Raw genomic sequence first — 17626 nt, forward strand, 5'->3', positions numbered from 1 at the left:
ACCAAACAGGACAGTATTTTATTTTCATTCATTCATTTATTTTTATTTTTTTGGATGTAAAAATATATGGATTTGACCAACCTAACCCACTTACAATTGTTTAGGATGAGCCCTTTTTTACCTTGACATGATTGACCTGACCTGTTTACCAGGTCTCAAGAGCCATCACTAGGAGATAAAATTAAAAAAATAAAATAAAAAATAAAAAATCACATGAAATGAATTAAGGGGAAAGGGACAGAGAGCATATAGCAAGTAGCATAAGTAATCATGGAACTAGGTTTTATTACTACAAAATTGTATGCAGGATTATCCCAAAGCAAACCCTTCCCTAATCAGGATTATCCCTAACCCAAACCCTTCCCTAATAATCCTATTTGAAGTAATGAGACAGATTTATTTTACTTTATTTATTTTTAATTTTCAGGGGCATAATTTTTTAATATGGGCTGCACTAATAGTCCATTGGGTCTTAATTTAGTTTTATTTAAGTTTGGTTATTTAGTTAGTTTTAGTAATAAAAGCCTAAGAGTCCAATTTCAAGTCTTATTAGGGTTTTTAGAAATCCTATTTCAATTTGGAATATGTATTAGGCTTCTATTTAAAAGGCTGCAATGCTTTCTCTTGAATAATGAAGATTAAAGTTTTCAAATTTTTAGAAGCTATAAAGCTTGTTATTGGTTTGTGTAATGCAGCCTAGAGGTGTGATGCTTAGGAAGTCTAGGTGTGATGCCTAGAAAGTTGTATCTTCTTTAATTTTGCTGTTCACTGCACTGGAACAGCAGCCCAAATTCTTATTTTTCTCCTTTGTTTCATCTTCAAATCCCACTAATCCTTGTCCTTTTTGAAAACCCTATAATCCCTAATATCTTCCACCTTTTCAGATTTTGTTTTTCCCCTTGTCCTACGTCACAATGTCTCTAGCTACTTAAAAAGAAGAATGTCCTCTCCGAGATATTTATTAAGCAAGGATCACCTAGGCACAACACAGAAATGCTGACATTTATTTTGGTTTTTCTGTACATTCATGAAATTTAAGTCCTCTTAACTTCTTAAGTTCACTTCAATAACCTGTCTACCCTGAAAGTCCAGAGGCTTGAACTCGGACCTCAAACTTGATGCCCATTGCAAAGCATGTTGGACCTCAAACCTGATGCCCATTACAAAACTCAACTACTTTAGGCTCCCATGTCAAGTGACTACTGAAGATGAACTCAGCCCCTAAAGGATATGGAACAATTTTTGAGATACTGCAGGAGTCATTTTGGCTGAATCACCTATCATTGGAAATCTCAGGCCAATCACTCCAAAACAAGAGAGACTGTGCGACGGATGACAGAAGAAAGTGGAATAACAAATAAGGCACTTAATGCAGGTTCTATCACAATCAATGAAATAGATCAGCGAAAGACCACATTATGAACCTTGCAAAAATGTCAGACTCTAGGAACTCAATATGAGCAGCACGTCCAATAAAGGAGTTCAAGTTCCTGCCATGCAAAGAGGAATCAAAGTTGACATCACACGCATGAACACTCGATGCTCAGATGAAGGACTCCGTATCTGGTCCAAGCAATTATTCAGCATCTCCATGAAGACACTACTTTTTTTCGAGTAATCCAATGAAGCCACTGGGCACATTTCAATTCTGGCTGAATGATATGGAACATATCCATCCTGACATGTAATCAATAACAAGCATTACATTTCTATAGATCTGCTTTGCTTTTATTATTTTTTTTTTTTCTTTTTTGGTAGGAAATCAACAAAATATTGATAGTCTTTAAATGACATGGGAAAATTGCTGGAAGTATATAAAAATTCACGTATAATCATCAAATAAGTGTACTGGTGGAATTTTAGAAACCAACAGAAATGCTAAACTATAGTTCCTACATGTTTTTCTTATAATTTGGCTTCTTCCTTTGAATGAAATGGAACATAACATGATACTTTGAACCATTAAGAGATTGCATTGGTATCTATTATCTAGAACTCACCAAAATAAGTCTGATGTTAAAGTATTTTTCAGAAATGAGATGCTATTCTGCTTCTTTCTTTACCAGGTACATAATTAAGACTCTAAAAATAGAAACAGATTATTTGTACCAAATTTTCTGGTAAATAAACATATAGATGTTCCCAATTAGAACAGGGGCTCCTCACTAGAAGAAGAAGGTTTTCCAATCCCACCATGATTTTCTAAATATACTAAAGCCCATATAACTTACAATAGATCAGTTGTGAACTGCCCATCTAAAACATTTGTAGCTTTCTAATAGTTCTTGGAAAGGAAAAGTTTATATGTATGCACGCATAATATCATGAAAAAAAGTTGTACAATTTTACAAGCTGTCCTTGTCAACAAAATAAGCCTGAAAAGAGGAGTACCTGTGGTGAAGATAACAGAATTACATTTCTGAAGTTCTGCAGTGTCCTCTTCTGTGAATGGGGTGAATAAAACTTGTTTTAGTATGACAGACAGATTAAAAAGATACGCATACTTCTTTATGTACAAAACTATGTTAATCATTCATATGGTTACTGTCATTTCCCTAGAATATGTATTTCAGGATAATTTTCATTTTGGAGAGAAGGCAAACAAGACTCTAGCTAAGGCCACAACTTCATGGTTGAACAGTGGAAGTGATGTAGGAAAAAACCAAAACAATGCAACAGTAAAATTAAAGAAGAAAGAAGGTTGTACCTAAGCTCTCACTTTTGCAAGTTTTGGGAGAGGTCATGGTAGGCAGCCTTTCTCTCAATTTTTTTTTGAGATGTTGATTCTCAAGTAAAATTAAAGAGAAGGAAAATAAATTATAGAGAGCCTAGGAGTTAGCACCTAGGTTTGCTAAGAGTCAACATCAAGCAAAAAAATCCGCTAGGAGTAAACACCTAGGTTTGGATGGAGCTAGCACCAGACCATTGAGACAATTTCAAGAGAAATTTTATTCATCATTAAAAATAACTGTCTCTACAAGAGTACATTATTGTGCTTAGATAGACTACTAAACCCTAATTCTAACTGACATGGGAAAACCTTAATTCTAATTGACTTATAAGAACTATTTCTAAATGACTTAGAAAATGCCATTTATGGAATTAAAAAGATAACCTTGACTCTAGGACTTTCAATAAAAACACTAATAAACCTAATTAACTACTAATACCTAAATTAAAATACAATTGACTCCAAAATTAATTAAAATAGATATCTCTTTGCCTTCCCACATCAGGAGTGAGTAATTGTTTTATATATGCTACCAGGCCCCTCTTAAACCTTTAAACACATCTTTGGAAAGAAAAGAAAAGAAAAGAAAAGAAAAAAGTAAAAAAAAAAAAAAGTAATAAATAATAAATAAATAAAATGCTAGAACCACTCTGAGAAAGGCTTAGGGAAGAATAATTTGTTTCAGTACCTTGCAGAGTTTGTATAAGAAAGTTTGTGGAGATCTGGATTATCTGTGAGAGTAAGTTGATGGATGCATTGTGCACCCCTGAGCTTCTTTAAGAGCCACAGCCCGGAGTTAAATAAAAAGTTTGAACTGTAAAGATACCCCAAGTGTGGACCAGATATAGAAAGATACGTATACAAGTATCTTAGATATGGCTCCATGATGCTCTCTGCAAAAACAAAAGGCACACATCTAGCAGTAAATGCAAATTAAACGAAAATGAGGCCTTCAAAGATACATGCATACCAGCTAATGCAGTTCTTATGATGAGGTTTCCAATGGAATGACCAACAAAGCTAAGCTTGATGCTTCTTAAACTACCACATCTTGAGGCTTTATGCATTTTCTTTTTCAGGAAAGAAATCACTTCCTGAGCCAGCCTTAAACCCATCTCTCCCAATTCTCCAAATGTTTTGTCTTCATTTGCCTTTGACATCAGAAACTCTATTTTTGGATCTATCTGAAGCCATTGATTCCTGACAAGCCGTAGATCCAGACGATGTCCCTATTCATGTTGTAATTAGTATGTTTAAATACAATGCAAAATAAAACATGCACCAATCACTGTTCACAGACACAGAAGGTATACAGACATATGAACCTTGTACAGAAACAAAAGTTTGCAGCATAAAACACAATAAGGAAGTACAATGCAATACCAGATACAATATTTCAAGTATTTACTCCTTTAATGAAGAAAACTTACTTTGGATCTAAAAATATCACTAATATGTTCACTGAAATAAGAACAAAACACACTGTCAAATTTATAAGCTTAATGAAGATCAGCACTAGTACTTCCTTTTTATTTATTTATTTATTATTATTATTATTTTAACTATCTCATGGTGGCAATGACATTGACTTCTAACCATGACAGCAATAATTTATTTATTTTGGGTGGGGGAAGAGTGGGCAACTTGATAAAATCGAAACGGTCTCCCTTAGCCTAAGCCTTAGTCGTTTTGTTCATACAGTATGTATCAGTTAGGGGTGGCTACAGCTGGGTGCCAACCAGGTAACAGCCCAATGGATCCTAACACAGTTTATTTAATAAACAAGAGGGTGAGTTGATTTAGTTGACTGTGATTTGACCTGACGTCACCTTTGTTGTTGTAGTAGTTAGTCAGTTTATGCAGACTCCAAGGCAACAGCAATGGATGTTTATGTCATAAGTTGAAGCACCTTAACACTCCTCACAATGTGTGTTCAACCCCCCAGCAGTCTTTATAATATCTCTTTTCATATGCAAATAGGACTGGTGATCATCTTGATAGGCTCATGTATGCTCTTTACATCAGTGCAGGAGGTAATCTTGTCACTTGGGAATCAAGAAGCAAAAAAATCTGGTGATTGGCGCAGGACAAACCAGAAAAATTCAACAACATAATTAAGAACCAGAAAAATAAAGGATGAGAACCTAGGAGTCGGCACCTAAGCTTGCTTGGGGTTAGCTCCAAGCATGAGAAAACCTCTAGGAGTCAGCACCTAGGGTTGGCTGAAGTCAGCATCAAACCATTGGGACAATTTCAATAAAAATTTATTCATCAAAATAACCTCCTCCCCCCCAAATCACCCCCCCCCCCCCCCCACCCCCCCCCCCCCCCCTTTTCTCTAATAGGAGTACAAGACTTTGCTTATATTGACTACTAACCATAAATCCAACTGACAAGGGAAACCCTAATTGACTCATTACAAAAATAAACTTGACTTAAAATAATAATACTAATAAATCTACTTAAATACTAGGGTTTAAAATAAAATACAATTGACCAATAAAAACACAATTTCACAAAATAAAATAAAACTAAATTAAAATAGATATTTCTTTGAGCCTCCTACATTAGTAGCAAGTAAATAAGTGGAGCATAGGGCTAGGGTCTATACAGTGTGTGAGATGTTATGGTGGAGGGTTTTCTAGTAAATAACTGATGGAAATATTCAGTAATAATCAGGCAGCAATCTATATTAGCTGGTAATCTAGTATTACATAAGCAAACCAAACACATTAAAGTGGATTATCATTTTTGTAAGCGAGATATTTATGAGGTGGCAAAGTACATAATCTTATGTTAAATTGTCTGATCAGTTAAGAGATATTTCCTGAAGGCATTAAGCAAGAATCAATTTCTTAACCCTTATAATAAGCTGGGCATGATGATGCTTCAGCTTGAGGGGGAGTGTTAAGAGGGTTTTGTATTATTGAGGGAAATTTTGTACTCCCTCCATCTCTTGTTATATGCAGCACTAGAAATGGCAAGATTATTAATGGAAAGGTGAAGATGATGTTGATTTTACTAATATCTCCTTTACATTATATTAGAAGTGGCACGACATTGGATAAAAATCTTTAAATAAAATAGAAAATTGAATGTCTACTTTTGAAAAGTTTTAGTTATTAAGATACAACCCAAAAAGGAAAATCAGATTAGTTAGTGAGAGCTGGAGGGAGTAATTAAATAATGGTAGTACATTGAGAGAAGTCACTCTGTGTGATTGACTCTCTCATCTGTCATTCCTAATCTTATGATTTCATGACAGTGCAGATTGTCTTTTGCTTAAATTTCCTTACAATTTATGACCTATTTGCTAAATTAGATGTTAGAACTTTATCTAATATTCAGTAAATTATTGTTGCTCTATGAGTTACTTTTGGTCAAGTGCATATATAGGGCAAAAGGAAGGTCAATTGTTAGGCCAATTGCAGGGCAGCTATGAGGACATCTTGGGTTCAATCTAAACTGGCTTGAAAGCAGTTTGGTTAGTTATGATTATATTACCTTATTTTATTGTGCCATATTTTAAGTTTGTGGCTAGATTGGATGTTAAGACTTCATCGCTTGCTCACTAAATTTTCTTGTTCATTGTAAAGGAGAATTTCTTTAAAAAAACAATAAAATAGGCAAAAAAAATTATATAGTAAAGACAAGGTGCATGTGGAGAAGTAGAACATGCCTGAAACCCATGCACGAAGACAACAATTTTCAAAACAGGACCATCTTGTTGAGGGCCATCCCTAAATGACCTGCTCATAGCCTTAAAGCTAGGTCCAGTAAGCACAGAACGAGTATCTTTTTGGCCCAAATGGTTGAAGTATGAATTTAAACTGGTAGTACGCAATGGTGCACTAATGATATGTTCGACAATTACAATAGGCATATGCAAAGGATCTCCAAATAAATGCATGTCTTGAAGTGATTGATTGTTGATCTGCATGAAAACCATAACTTTTTATGAACTTCAATATACAAGAAAATAAGGACATTTAAGCATTCCATAATGAGAGTAATAACTCACCGTCATACGTGCAATGCTTTGCCGATGAAGCTCAGCACGCATAGCTGCAGCGTTGGCAGGCTGTACAGGACATTCAAAGACCATGGGGTGGATGCTTAAATGGCACTCAATTCAGAAAATGTCTTATTTTCAACTAAAGCTTAGCAGAAAACCCACTATATTTTTCGTATTGACAATGAAACATGTAGGTCATATATGAGAAGAAATATAATTACATTTACTGCATCAGTTAACTTCCGCAAACTCAGAGATTTTCCATTGACACCGTGGTAAGACGATGACTTGTGACTCATGTATTGATTAGGGCCATGTGGCATCTCAACCTTAGAGTACAACATCCATATAGAACATTCTGCTCTCTGATCATTAGCCCATGCATCACGTAGTAATTCAAGTATCTTTGTCTTGTTAACTCTGAAGAGAATTTATGCATCAGCACAGAGATAAGCACAAGAAAGAAGTCAATGAAGAAGAGAGTAAGCTGACTACTGAAAAAAATTATACAAGAAACAGTCTTGAAATAAAGAACTTAAAATTAAATATTTGTCTAATATATAATTAGTGTAGAAACATTTTTCATTTGTCAGCAATATCTAACTCACATAAATCATAAAACCATGTTGATCTTCTGGGAGAGAAAATACATTTTTTCCTGAATAGAAGCATACATGCTATTTTCATTTCTTGTAAACTGAGGCATTTCTGGATCATTCAAAATCATTTAGAGTAAAAAAGAATACCTGTGGAACTTCAAAAAAGCGTTCCATAAGAACAAAACTTGATTTCCCAGCATATAATAAAAGCTAAACAGATAATCCTGAGGCAAGGACTGGAGCAATTTCTCACTTTGAAAGTTAATAATGCCACCTGCTTTCTGCTTAATAAAAGAATTATTATTCAGCAAAGAAAAACATTAAGACCATCAATATCAAAGAAAAAAAATCAACACTTATCCTTCACAAGAAATAAAGTGAGAACCTCAATACTATTTTGTGGCTTGCCAGAGAGTTTCCGTGAAACTTCACCAATTTCCATATCCAGATCTGCTTGCAGAATAGAACTACACAGATTTTTATTATCAAGATTGAAAATAAGATCAGTCAAATCAATTTCTTGTTCGATAGCTTTGCTAATCTTTTGTAGATCTTCAAAAAGTATATCACGAGCAGCCACCAACGCTTTTACAAGCATGATCTGTTTGAAATCTCCTGATGGTTTTTGACCTAATGCCTGATCAGTCACAAAAATTTTCTTTATGAATAAACAACAAAGTTCAGTAATGCTAATCTTTTCTTGGTAACAACAGAAGCATACTACAAAAAATCTTCTAAGAATTCATGTAAAGCAACTCAAAACAGTGTAGATGTTGCGACATCTTGTAATGAGGAAAAGAGACAGAATCTGATTCAGGGAAAGAAAAGACTGTTATTTTAATATAGTTTTTTATTCAATTTTAGAAGTGATTGTATTTTTCTATTGGGTCATTGGATTTTACTAGCTAACTAAGTTATTACTATTTTATTCTTTGTGTCTGTGCCTAGCATCATATGTTGTGTTTAGTATCATACAGTTGTTCATAGCCAATCCCAAGCATGGGAAAGGCAGGAGGGTTACGGTAGGCTTTGCATGATTTGATGACTGCCTTGGGGAGTATCCTCACATTAGACAAATTGGAGAATTTGACTACAAGTGCTTAGGTTGGTTTAGGATTTAGGAGGATTTTTAGATCTAATGTTTAGAGTTGACGAAGAAAGGGTTAAGGTTTAAAAAGGATAGGTTTATGAGTAGTAGTAGTAGTTGTTGTTGTTGTTGTTGTTGTTGTTGTTGTTGTTGTTGTTGTTGTTATTTGATAGAGAAAGTATGTGAGGTTTTAGGTTTTCGATAAGTAAGAGGAAGGGCTTGACTTGGGGTTGTAAGGAAGAAGGAAAAAGAGAGAAATTTATGGTGTTTAGGGGCTGTATAAGTAGTACTAATGAATTGTAGCAAAAGAAAAATAAGAAGGAAAGAGTAAATAACACATGAAGGGCACTATGTTCCAATGATCAACTCCTCTATTCTTCGATTGAGCATATATATAAGGATTCTTTCTTGTGTTAGTTGTATTAAGACTTCTAGTATGACTAGTAAACTAAAAACCTAATAAAAGGCTCATTTGGACTCAAAGAAAATAAAAACTAAGATACTAAAAATCTCATATAAAATTCCAAACTCAATTAAATTACCAAAGTACCTTTAATTTGTAAGGATTGCAGAAATTACAATGTTTCCCTAGAATACAAAATTGATCATAACTAGTTAAATAAAAACACAATTTTTTTTTTCCCATAGGAAACCTTTTTTTTATAAGTAATAAAGGTTTATTAAGAAAGAAGATCAATTCATGCTCACAATGATGAACACAAAATGTCTTAAAAATTACATCATACAGAAAAAGATGAGTAAAACCCCACACTATAGACCAATCAAACAAAGTACATATTAGCACCTAAGACCACTCAATATTCTAAAAGGTGTGTTTATTATGTTCCTTAAACACAATTTATATCAAATATGATGGAACAAGGTTCTAAATATTTGACGAGTGTTTCCCAAAACAATTCCTCCAACCATGCAATAAGGTTGCTACTGTTGAAGGCAAACCCAATGAATCCCAAACATCTTAAAGATGACACTCCTCAAACTAAAAGCAACTGTGCAATAAAGCAATAGATGGTCAACTATTTCCCCACTACACCTACAAATGCAACACCAGCTAACTAAAGAGAACCCCCTATTGATGAGATTCTCACAAGTAAGGATTCTACCCCCAAGCTGCTGTCCAAATGAAGAAGTCTTGAATAAACAAATTTGTGTAGTAACAAACTAAGTTCCATATCCATCACATCCCCTCAATGTCTTTTGTTGAATTTATAGATTTTCTTGTCTTTGGATTGTATTCTTTTGAAAGGGATAGATTCACATCTCTCGTGTGCGATCTTCCCATTTTCTTTTCAAATAAAAGTTATTAAAAAAGAAAAAAAATTTATATGGGCATGCTAATCAAGAAATATATAGGTTTCAGCTTCAAAAAAATCATTGTGAAATTACACACCTTGTTTGACCCATCAAAATCTTGATCATTATCATCTTCAACAGCCCAAGTTGCACTGTAATATGTAGTTGGTAATCAATGCTGATAAAAGTTGACATATAAAAGCAGGTAATTCCAGATTAAGGGATACAATTCTGACTATGTCAGAAAGTGGAATCATGACAAACCTGGGTACCTTCAGTGGGGGGATGTAAGAACCAGTTCTCAATAAACTGACATGTACACTTATATCAACAAGGACAGCATGGGAAGCATCAAAATAAACAGGACAATAAGAATGCATTCCCAGAAGAGCATTAGGAGGAATGCGGAATTCATGAACAGAAACAGAGCATGGTTCTAGAGAAACCTGCAACTCAGGCCTGCAAATAGTGTGGCACAACCAGCGTTCTGGGTTCAGATAAGAGTTAAAAGGGTATTCAATTCAAGTTTGTGTGATATCAAGCAAGCAGTGAAAGAATAAAATGACAATTTACTTAACAGAAAAACAAAGCATACAGGGAAAGAAACATAGCTTGCAGTTTAACTTCATTTGGCTTGGATATTAAAGAAGTTCTGATAACCAACCTGATGTTCAATATGGGGGCATACATTAGCTCAAACTTCAAAATAACAGCAGTTGTGGATGGACCCTGAAAATAAGATTCCAAATCAATTTCCAGAATACTTATGAGCTCTATCAAAATCTAAATAACTAGACCCGAAAGAAAATAATAATAATAATTAAAAAAAAAAAAAAAAAACAAAACAAAACAAAACAAAACAAAAACAAAACAAAACAAAAACTAATGGCCAATAGGAACATGCCTAGAAGAAGTAGAGACAAATTCAGCCTTTTGGAAATATTTGAAATGTTTTCCCTTCAAAAACTACCTGAGCTACTAATAGAATTACAAAATTACTAATGCTTTGGCCACTCTAAAAGACATTCTCAAAGAAAACAGAGGTTCTTGCCTTTGACTAAAGCATAAGAAGGAACATAATGTCTTGAATCTTAAACATGCATATGTAAAAGGCAAAAATGGTAATGTCATCGTGTGAGATAGTGGAGGGCTTGGGTTTGGTCCACTTTGACAAATAAGGAGTGCTTCTTTCTTTGGATACACAGATTCCATTAACTCAAATCCTAACCTTACCAACCTTGGAGATCCAATGTGTCTCTGAGTTTGATATTTCAATTATTTTTGTCCAGTTCTTCATCTCTTTTGGTTATTCCTGGTTATATTGAGATTGCTTGCACTAGGAGGAGATATCCTTCACTTCTTTCAAGTAATATAGGTTGACAGCAAAAAGAAAAACCCTCCTAAGGGCGCCTCTATGGGCAATGTTCCACATCACTAGGGAGTGAGTTGGATATTGGTGGCTTATATGTGCCCAAGCTACCTGGGAGTCAAAGTATCCCTCCAAGGTGCGCTTGGGTCTCCTCCTTATAAGGCCTTCATCCAGACCTCCTCAACATACTCACCACCTTCCCCCCCCCCCCCCCCCCCCCCCACAAAAAAAAAAAAACCAAAAAAGAAAAAGAAAAAGAGAGAGATCATTACCTCACTTTTACCAAGGGCTAGGTTGAATGAGATCAAGACAGATAGAAAAACATCCTGCCTTGCATCTCTGATCAGAAAAGGCTGTGTTGAAAAGCTATTGTCTATATCATCAATCCCCCAACCTCCATGGAAATTATCAGAACTCAGTTCAGGAGCTGCAACTGGAAGAAATAACACTATCTCTTAGCTCTTAGTTGATCTAAAAGGAATATCAATCAAGCACAACAAGCTCACTAAAAGATTAGAGTATTTTTATTTGAGAGAATATTTATTTTTTACCTCTGAACCTAAAAAATGCAGAGCAACACAGAAAAAGTAATTAAAAAAAATAAAAACAGGAATAGAAGATGCCTAAGAGTCTAAAAAGATCCGAAGGGATTGATAAAGGCCTAGGAAACAAAAAATTACAATAACCACAAATATATAGCATCCAAAAAAATGAGTTATAGAATAAAAAACATAAAAATAGATTTATCATATAAAAAATTAATCAACCTATTGGTGGGGGCAAAAGAAGATTCCATGCAGTCGCATTACATATGGAGTGGTGATTTGCCTTTGTCTACGACCTACCTACAGCTTACCTCAGTTTTCTTTTTTGATGTGTAAAAAATTCTAGTAGAAAGAGAAAGGAGAACTGACATAAAACCTTTTCAAAGAATACAACTCACAGAGAAAGAGTGTCAATAAAATCAACAAAAGACACAAATTTTCTCTTTGATCAAATGAGCAGGTCACTCAACTCCATTAAAGACCTGCCTATTTCTTTTGTACCACAGAGTCCACATAACACATAGGGGCAAGGTTCACCTCACAATAGTGACTTTGTGGCTCTGAAATCGTCATTCTCACATACATATTTGGGCATCCAAGTTAGTCCTAGCAACATGAAAACAAAGGACCATACAGAAGTTGCCGTATGACAATGAAGAAGTAGGTAATCAATAGTCTCCCTGTTACCCTTACACATACAATACCAATCAACTATCAAAATCCAATGTCCTTCTGAAGTTATCACTTGCTCATTTTGGTTTTTTTTTTTTTTTTGATAAGCAGAGTGTTGGCCCCAAGATGAGGGTAAAGGGGGGATTCAAACTAGAGTCCTCCACTTCATGACACATGGTCCCCAGATGATTGCGCTGTCCCTTAGGATTCCATTGTGGTCATCAGGTGGCATGGGCTCCTTTCCATTTGCTAATCTCTGCCCAATTAAGATCTGACAATTGGTTCTAAGCACAGTATTTTATCGTCATCATATAACAAGCTCTCTGGTTTTGGGGACAACAAAAGCTGTGTGTTTGCAAAAAAATAAAAAAATAAAAATAAAATCTGCAACTTCATGGTCAAAACTACAGGCCCTTAGTATGAATTGTTAATGGCAATTATTTAGTTTTATCTTTGAGTAAGAACTTTAATAAATAAATAAACAAACAAAGAAAAAAGAAGAAGAAGAAGAAGAAGAAAGTATAAGCAAGGGTTCATATTACATCAATTATTTTAGTATACTTATCCTTTTTAAATGGGACTTTCCCTCACAAACTTTATCTTTAAAAAGAATTACTAGTTAATCACTCATTCCAAGAAATGTGCCAAATCCAGAATGGGAATGGACCATGAATATCAAACCTAGGGACATGGACTATCTCTTAATTCATTTTCCTCAGTGGTTCCTAACTGGATTCAAGTAATAATGTCTAAGCTATGCCTATGAGCAACTTTATTCTATGGTCAATTTATGATTTTGGTCCCTAAATTATGCGTCAGTTTCAATTTTGTCCTTGAACTATTGATTGTTCGAACACCTTAATATTCCCTTACCCTGTCTTACTGTCATTATGCAAACGAAAATTGGTAATGTGACAAAGGATTCTTGTACACATTGTCCTTATAATTTGTAAGTGAGAGACGTGAATTTAATATTTGAAAATCAAATAAATAAAAAATATTTGTGCTTAATCATGAGTTTGTGAGACTAGAATGTGCCCTAATGTGTGATGACATCATTTTTTCTTTTTAATGACAAGGAATCCCGGAGACCATGCAAAGCATTGTATCTTTTTACTCAGGTAAACGCCAGAACCATGTGACCCACCCACATCACATAGATCAGGTAAGTCATTGGCTTTGCCAATGGGACGTAGCCCCTAGAGTTGTTTGCACCCAAGGGGATTTGAACCTTAGACTTGGAGGGAGCATACCACCAAGACCAACGCCTTGATCACTTGAGCCAACCCCTAGGGGCTAATGTTTCATGACAATGTTATAAAGAAATGTGTATGAAAAGGTCTATCACATTAGCAATTGCAGTTTGCTTAGTGACGATAATGCAGGGTAAGGAACTACGGATAGCATTGAGGCACTTTAGAACTGGAAGCAGTAAATTGGAACTATAGACAATAATTCAATGATGAAATTGAAAATTGAAATCTGACTCATAGTTTAAATAACAAAATCATATTTTGACCTTATTCTATTCGAATGTTAATGTCCTATAGCTTGGTATATAAGGGCTACAATCTATGATTCCTACTAAATATCAGTAGCCCTAATCTAAGGAGGCCCCTGTAATAATGCAAATTCCTTTTTATTGATGAGTAATAATAATTTTATTAATAAAAAGGAGAATATTTCATGTAAATTGGAAGTTTAGACAGAAAAATCCTAAAAAATTCACACTCCAATCAATTACATTTGAAAAGAATGGGAATCAAGAAAATCTACAATGGAACTCATATTAATTGTGCCTATGAAATTTGCAAAGGAAATAAGGGAATTTGATCTCTTTTAAACTCTTTTGTCTCTTATTAGTAAGGATCAAAAAATTACTAGATTTGTAAAGAGGAAATGAGGACAACGGTAACATTGAAATCCTTTTCAAAACTCCCAGGAATAGGGACCAAATTTATAAGTCTTCAATTTATTTTATTGCTTTACTACCCATTGGCCCATTCACAAAAAAATTAAAAATTAAAAATTTTAGGGTTGTCGGCAGCATAATCTTTTACTGTAACAAAGAAAAAAACCATTAAATCTGTGAAAATAGAAAGAAGACAAAGCGGAGGCCGTTGATAGCAAAATCTTTGCTATACAAACCATGTACTACAATGAACCCATAGCAAGGTATTTAGTATCTACGGGATGCTAAATCCTAAATTTACAAGATTTGCAATACAAGTAGAATTAAGATTACTTTGCTTGCACACTAAGTAGGATTGGACTAGGATTTCTTTACTTGCACAACAAGTATTTTTGGAGTTGTTCCTTGACTAGAAATTTTGCCTTGATATCTTTAACAAAACCAATGCTAAAGCTCACATAATAGCAACACAATCAAACATACAAGAATAGCAGAGCATGTACATTTTCCATATATGAGATAATCAAAATATAATAAAACATCTCAGGGGTTTTTTGAAAATCCAAATATGACCTCACAACAAAGGCAAATGGTTAAGGTATTGGAAACGTATGGGTTTACTGCCTGATAGAGTAAATATTGGGATATTATCGATAGACAGGTCAAGATGCCACCACATTACATCGCACCAAAGTATACTTTTTGAATATAATTTAACATAACAAATCACCACCATTATGCCATAGAAATTACTGAATGCTGAATCCATTCCTAAATAGTCATTTTCAGCATAACCTAATGATAGATTGTTACATGGCGAAAAGGATTGTGTTGCCTGCCACAGGCTCTCAAAGCTGAGTTTTTATTTTTTGGGTCATTGACTAGAAAGCATGCAGGTTTGCAGTTCATTATGCAAAAAAAAAAAAAAAAAAAGAAGCGAACTCCTCTCCCAGTATCACATGTAACATGGGTAAATACTTTGTACTATAACAAGAGTAACAATTATGCCTAGGTTTGTTTGTTTGTTTTTGTGTGTGTGTGGATATGATGGGTTTTGAACCTATCATGTATGCTCCATGATGACTGGTTTTTATCTGACTGGTTTTTATCATCAAGGCAAGATATTAATAAGTTTTTGGTGTATGTGGGATTTGTTTGACCACTTATTCGATAACGATAAACTTTACCACTTGTGCTAACTAAGCTAACTACAACCAAAAGTACACCTAGTACCAACACATTGTTCAAAAAAACATTAAAACCCATATGCAAGTGTATTAAAAAAAAAGTTACAAATAAACTATTACAACTTCAAGAAAGCATGCATTACCTTCATATTGAACAACCCGTGCCGGAGTCCCCGGATAAGTGTTCTCATTGCCCTCCCATCTAACTGTTATCTTAATCCTATACCATCTTCATAAACAAAGTACATGAAAAGAATCACATTACCAAGTAGAAATTACCCAAACAAACAAACGCAAATTGATAACGACATATAAGAATTATAATTTACCCTTTTCGGTAAAGGTCGAGATTGTGAAACCTATGGATGTAAATGGCGATTTCATGAGTAGCATCAAGAGTAGGAAGTTGCCGCTGTTGTTGTTGTTGTTGTGGTGGTGGTGGTGTTGGCAGCAATCTCTTAGCTGACCAATTTCTACAATTCAGACCAATCAACCACCTAAGTTTCCGAAACATATGTACTACTATTTCCAATTCCGAACCCAAATCCTCAAATCTCTCATCCCTTCTTCTCTTTCTATCAAAATTCTCTGAAACCCACCAATATTTCTCCAACACAAACCAAACCCACAAAATGAAAAAAAAATTCTGATTCTTAAATGTTATTAGAATGCAAATTGTTGTTACTGTATGTGATGCGAGTTTAAACTAAAGAGTCGAGAAAATTAAGGATAAGTTATTGATATTAGTTTGTAATAATTGTTGGGGAAAGCGACCACCTCGTACGGCTGAAATGAAATGCTCCAACCAACTCTCAGGTAGGTGTGGGGGGAGCCATTAATGAAACTCTCAGTAACTCTCTCTCTCCTTTCAATTTAATAATTTCTTGACTTTCAGTCTAGGACATATTTTTAGAAATTATTTATAAAAAAAACATTGGCTAAATTTTTTAACAAATTTTTGTATTTCCTATAAAACTTAAAAATTTGTATTAATAAATATTCTAGAAAGTCAATAATCTTATAGTTGAATTAGCACATTTCCATGTAAAAGTGTTTGAAAGTCAAGGGAGAAAAGAGTTCGATCTGCAAGGATAACAGCATTTTGTAATTATCTCTAAAATAAATAAATATATATATATATATATATATATATATATATATATATATATATATATATATATATTCTAGAAACACTTGTTAATTAGACCTTTAATTTATAAGATTAGAATAAGTCAATCTCATTTTTCTGTCTAAATAAACAAGAGTCTCTTCATAAGAGTAATGCTAAGTACAACATTTTCCATAATTGCAAACTCTGACTACTTGTTTTTAAAACAATATGGTTTTTACTTAGGTCTGCCACTGACGCTATTTTTATGCACTAACACAAATCGGCAATGTTAACATTTGTGGAAAATGTCGTACCCTAAGTCTTGTTGACTCGTTATTCAAGCCACCAACCTAACAAGTTTTAAAGGGGTTTGTGAATTTCTTCCATCTTGATAACTTGCGTGGCCTATTTAGTTAACTACGCTAAGTTTGGATTGATGCACAGATTGTGTCGATGGCAATTAGTGTTTACTCTTATATAGTGTGTGATTAAGAGAATTTTATATGTTTTATGGATTTGTAGGTTTTAGTTAGCTAAATTGATAAAGTCTCTGATAGTTGAATAAAAGATATAAGGTTCAATTTCTACCTACACCAAAAACCGATTAATGTCTTGGTTTGATTATAAAGAGTTATCATTAAAACTAAATATATATATATATATAAACAATGAATTAAGTCAAATCTCTTAAAATAATAGTTTAAGATCAACAAAATAAAGACAATAATTATATAAATTTTCATTGGTTAATCATAACATTTATGCCTTGTCAATCAAAATTTTTTAAATGTCTGTAGGAGACTAAAATAATTCCAAATAGTCCCTAAAAAAAATCCAAATAGGAGATAAAAATAAATAATTCTTTCACGAATAAAACAAATGCTAACAACATTTTTCACAATAAGATGATGTGTCAACCCACCATAAGTCAAAATAAAATTTTCTTGGACCCAACACAACTCAAAACAAAGATGTTATGAAAATATTATAAGACTAGTATTATTCCTGTGTGATGCACGACTTAATGATTCATATGTAAGTACAAAAATTTTAAAATAATTAAAACTAAATTATTAAATAAATA

At 33.8% G+C, this 17626-nt stretch overlaps 1 protein-coding gene across 1 annotated transcript; it reads right to left on the reverse strand.

Annotated features, from left to right (window-relative positions):
• Positions 1–977: 977 nt before the first annotated feature.
• LOC112007385 (uncharacterized) lies at positions 978–16292 on the reverse strand. The gene is given in 17 exon segments (XM_065773728.1): positions 978–1527; positions 1530–1677; positions 2392–2442; positions 3420–3448; positions 3451–3624; positions 3702–3960; positions 6411–6665; positions 6753–6812; positions 6968–7166; positions 7493–7626; positions 7731–7982; positions 9844–9898; positions 10011–10205; positions 10411–10475; positions 11388–11548; positions 15575–15660; positions 15761–16292. Coding segments are annotated over 17 exon segments (2448 nt in total). The 5' UTR covers positions 15946–16292; the 3' UTR covers positions 978–1387.
• Positions 16293–17626: the final 1334 nt, after the last annotated feature.

This window comes from Quercus suber, unplaced genomic scaffold (assembly GCF_002906115.3).
Source record: "Quercus suber isolate HL8 unplaced genomic scaffold, Cork oak 2.0 scaffold_79, whole genome shotgun sequence".
Classification (NCBI taxonomy): Eukaryota; Viridiplantae; Streptophyta; class Magnoliopsida; order Fagales; family Fagaceae; genus Quercus; species Quercus suber.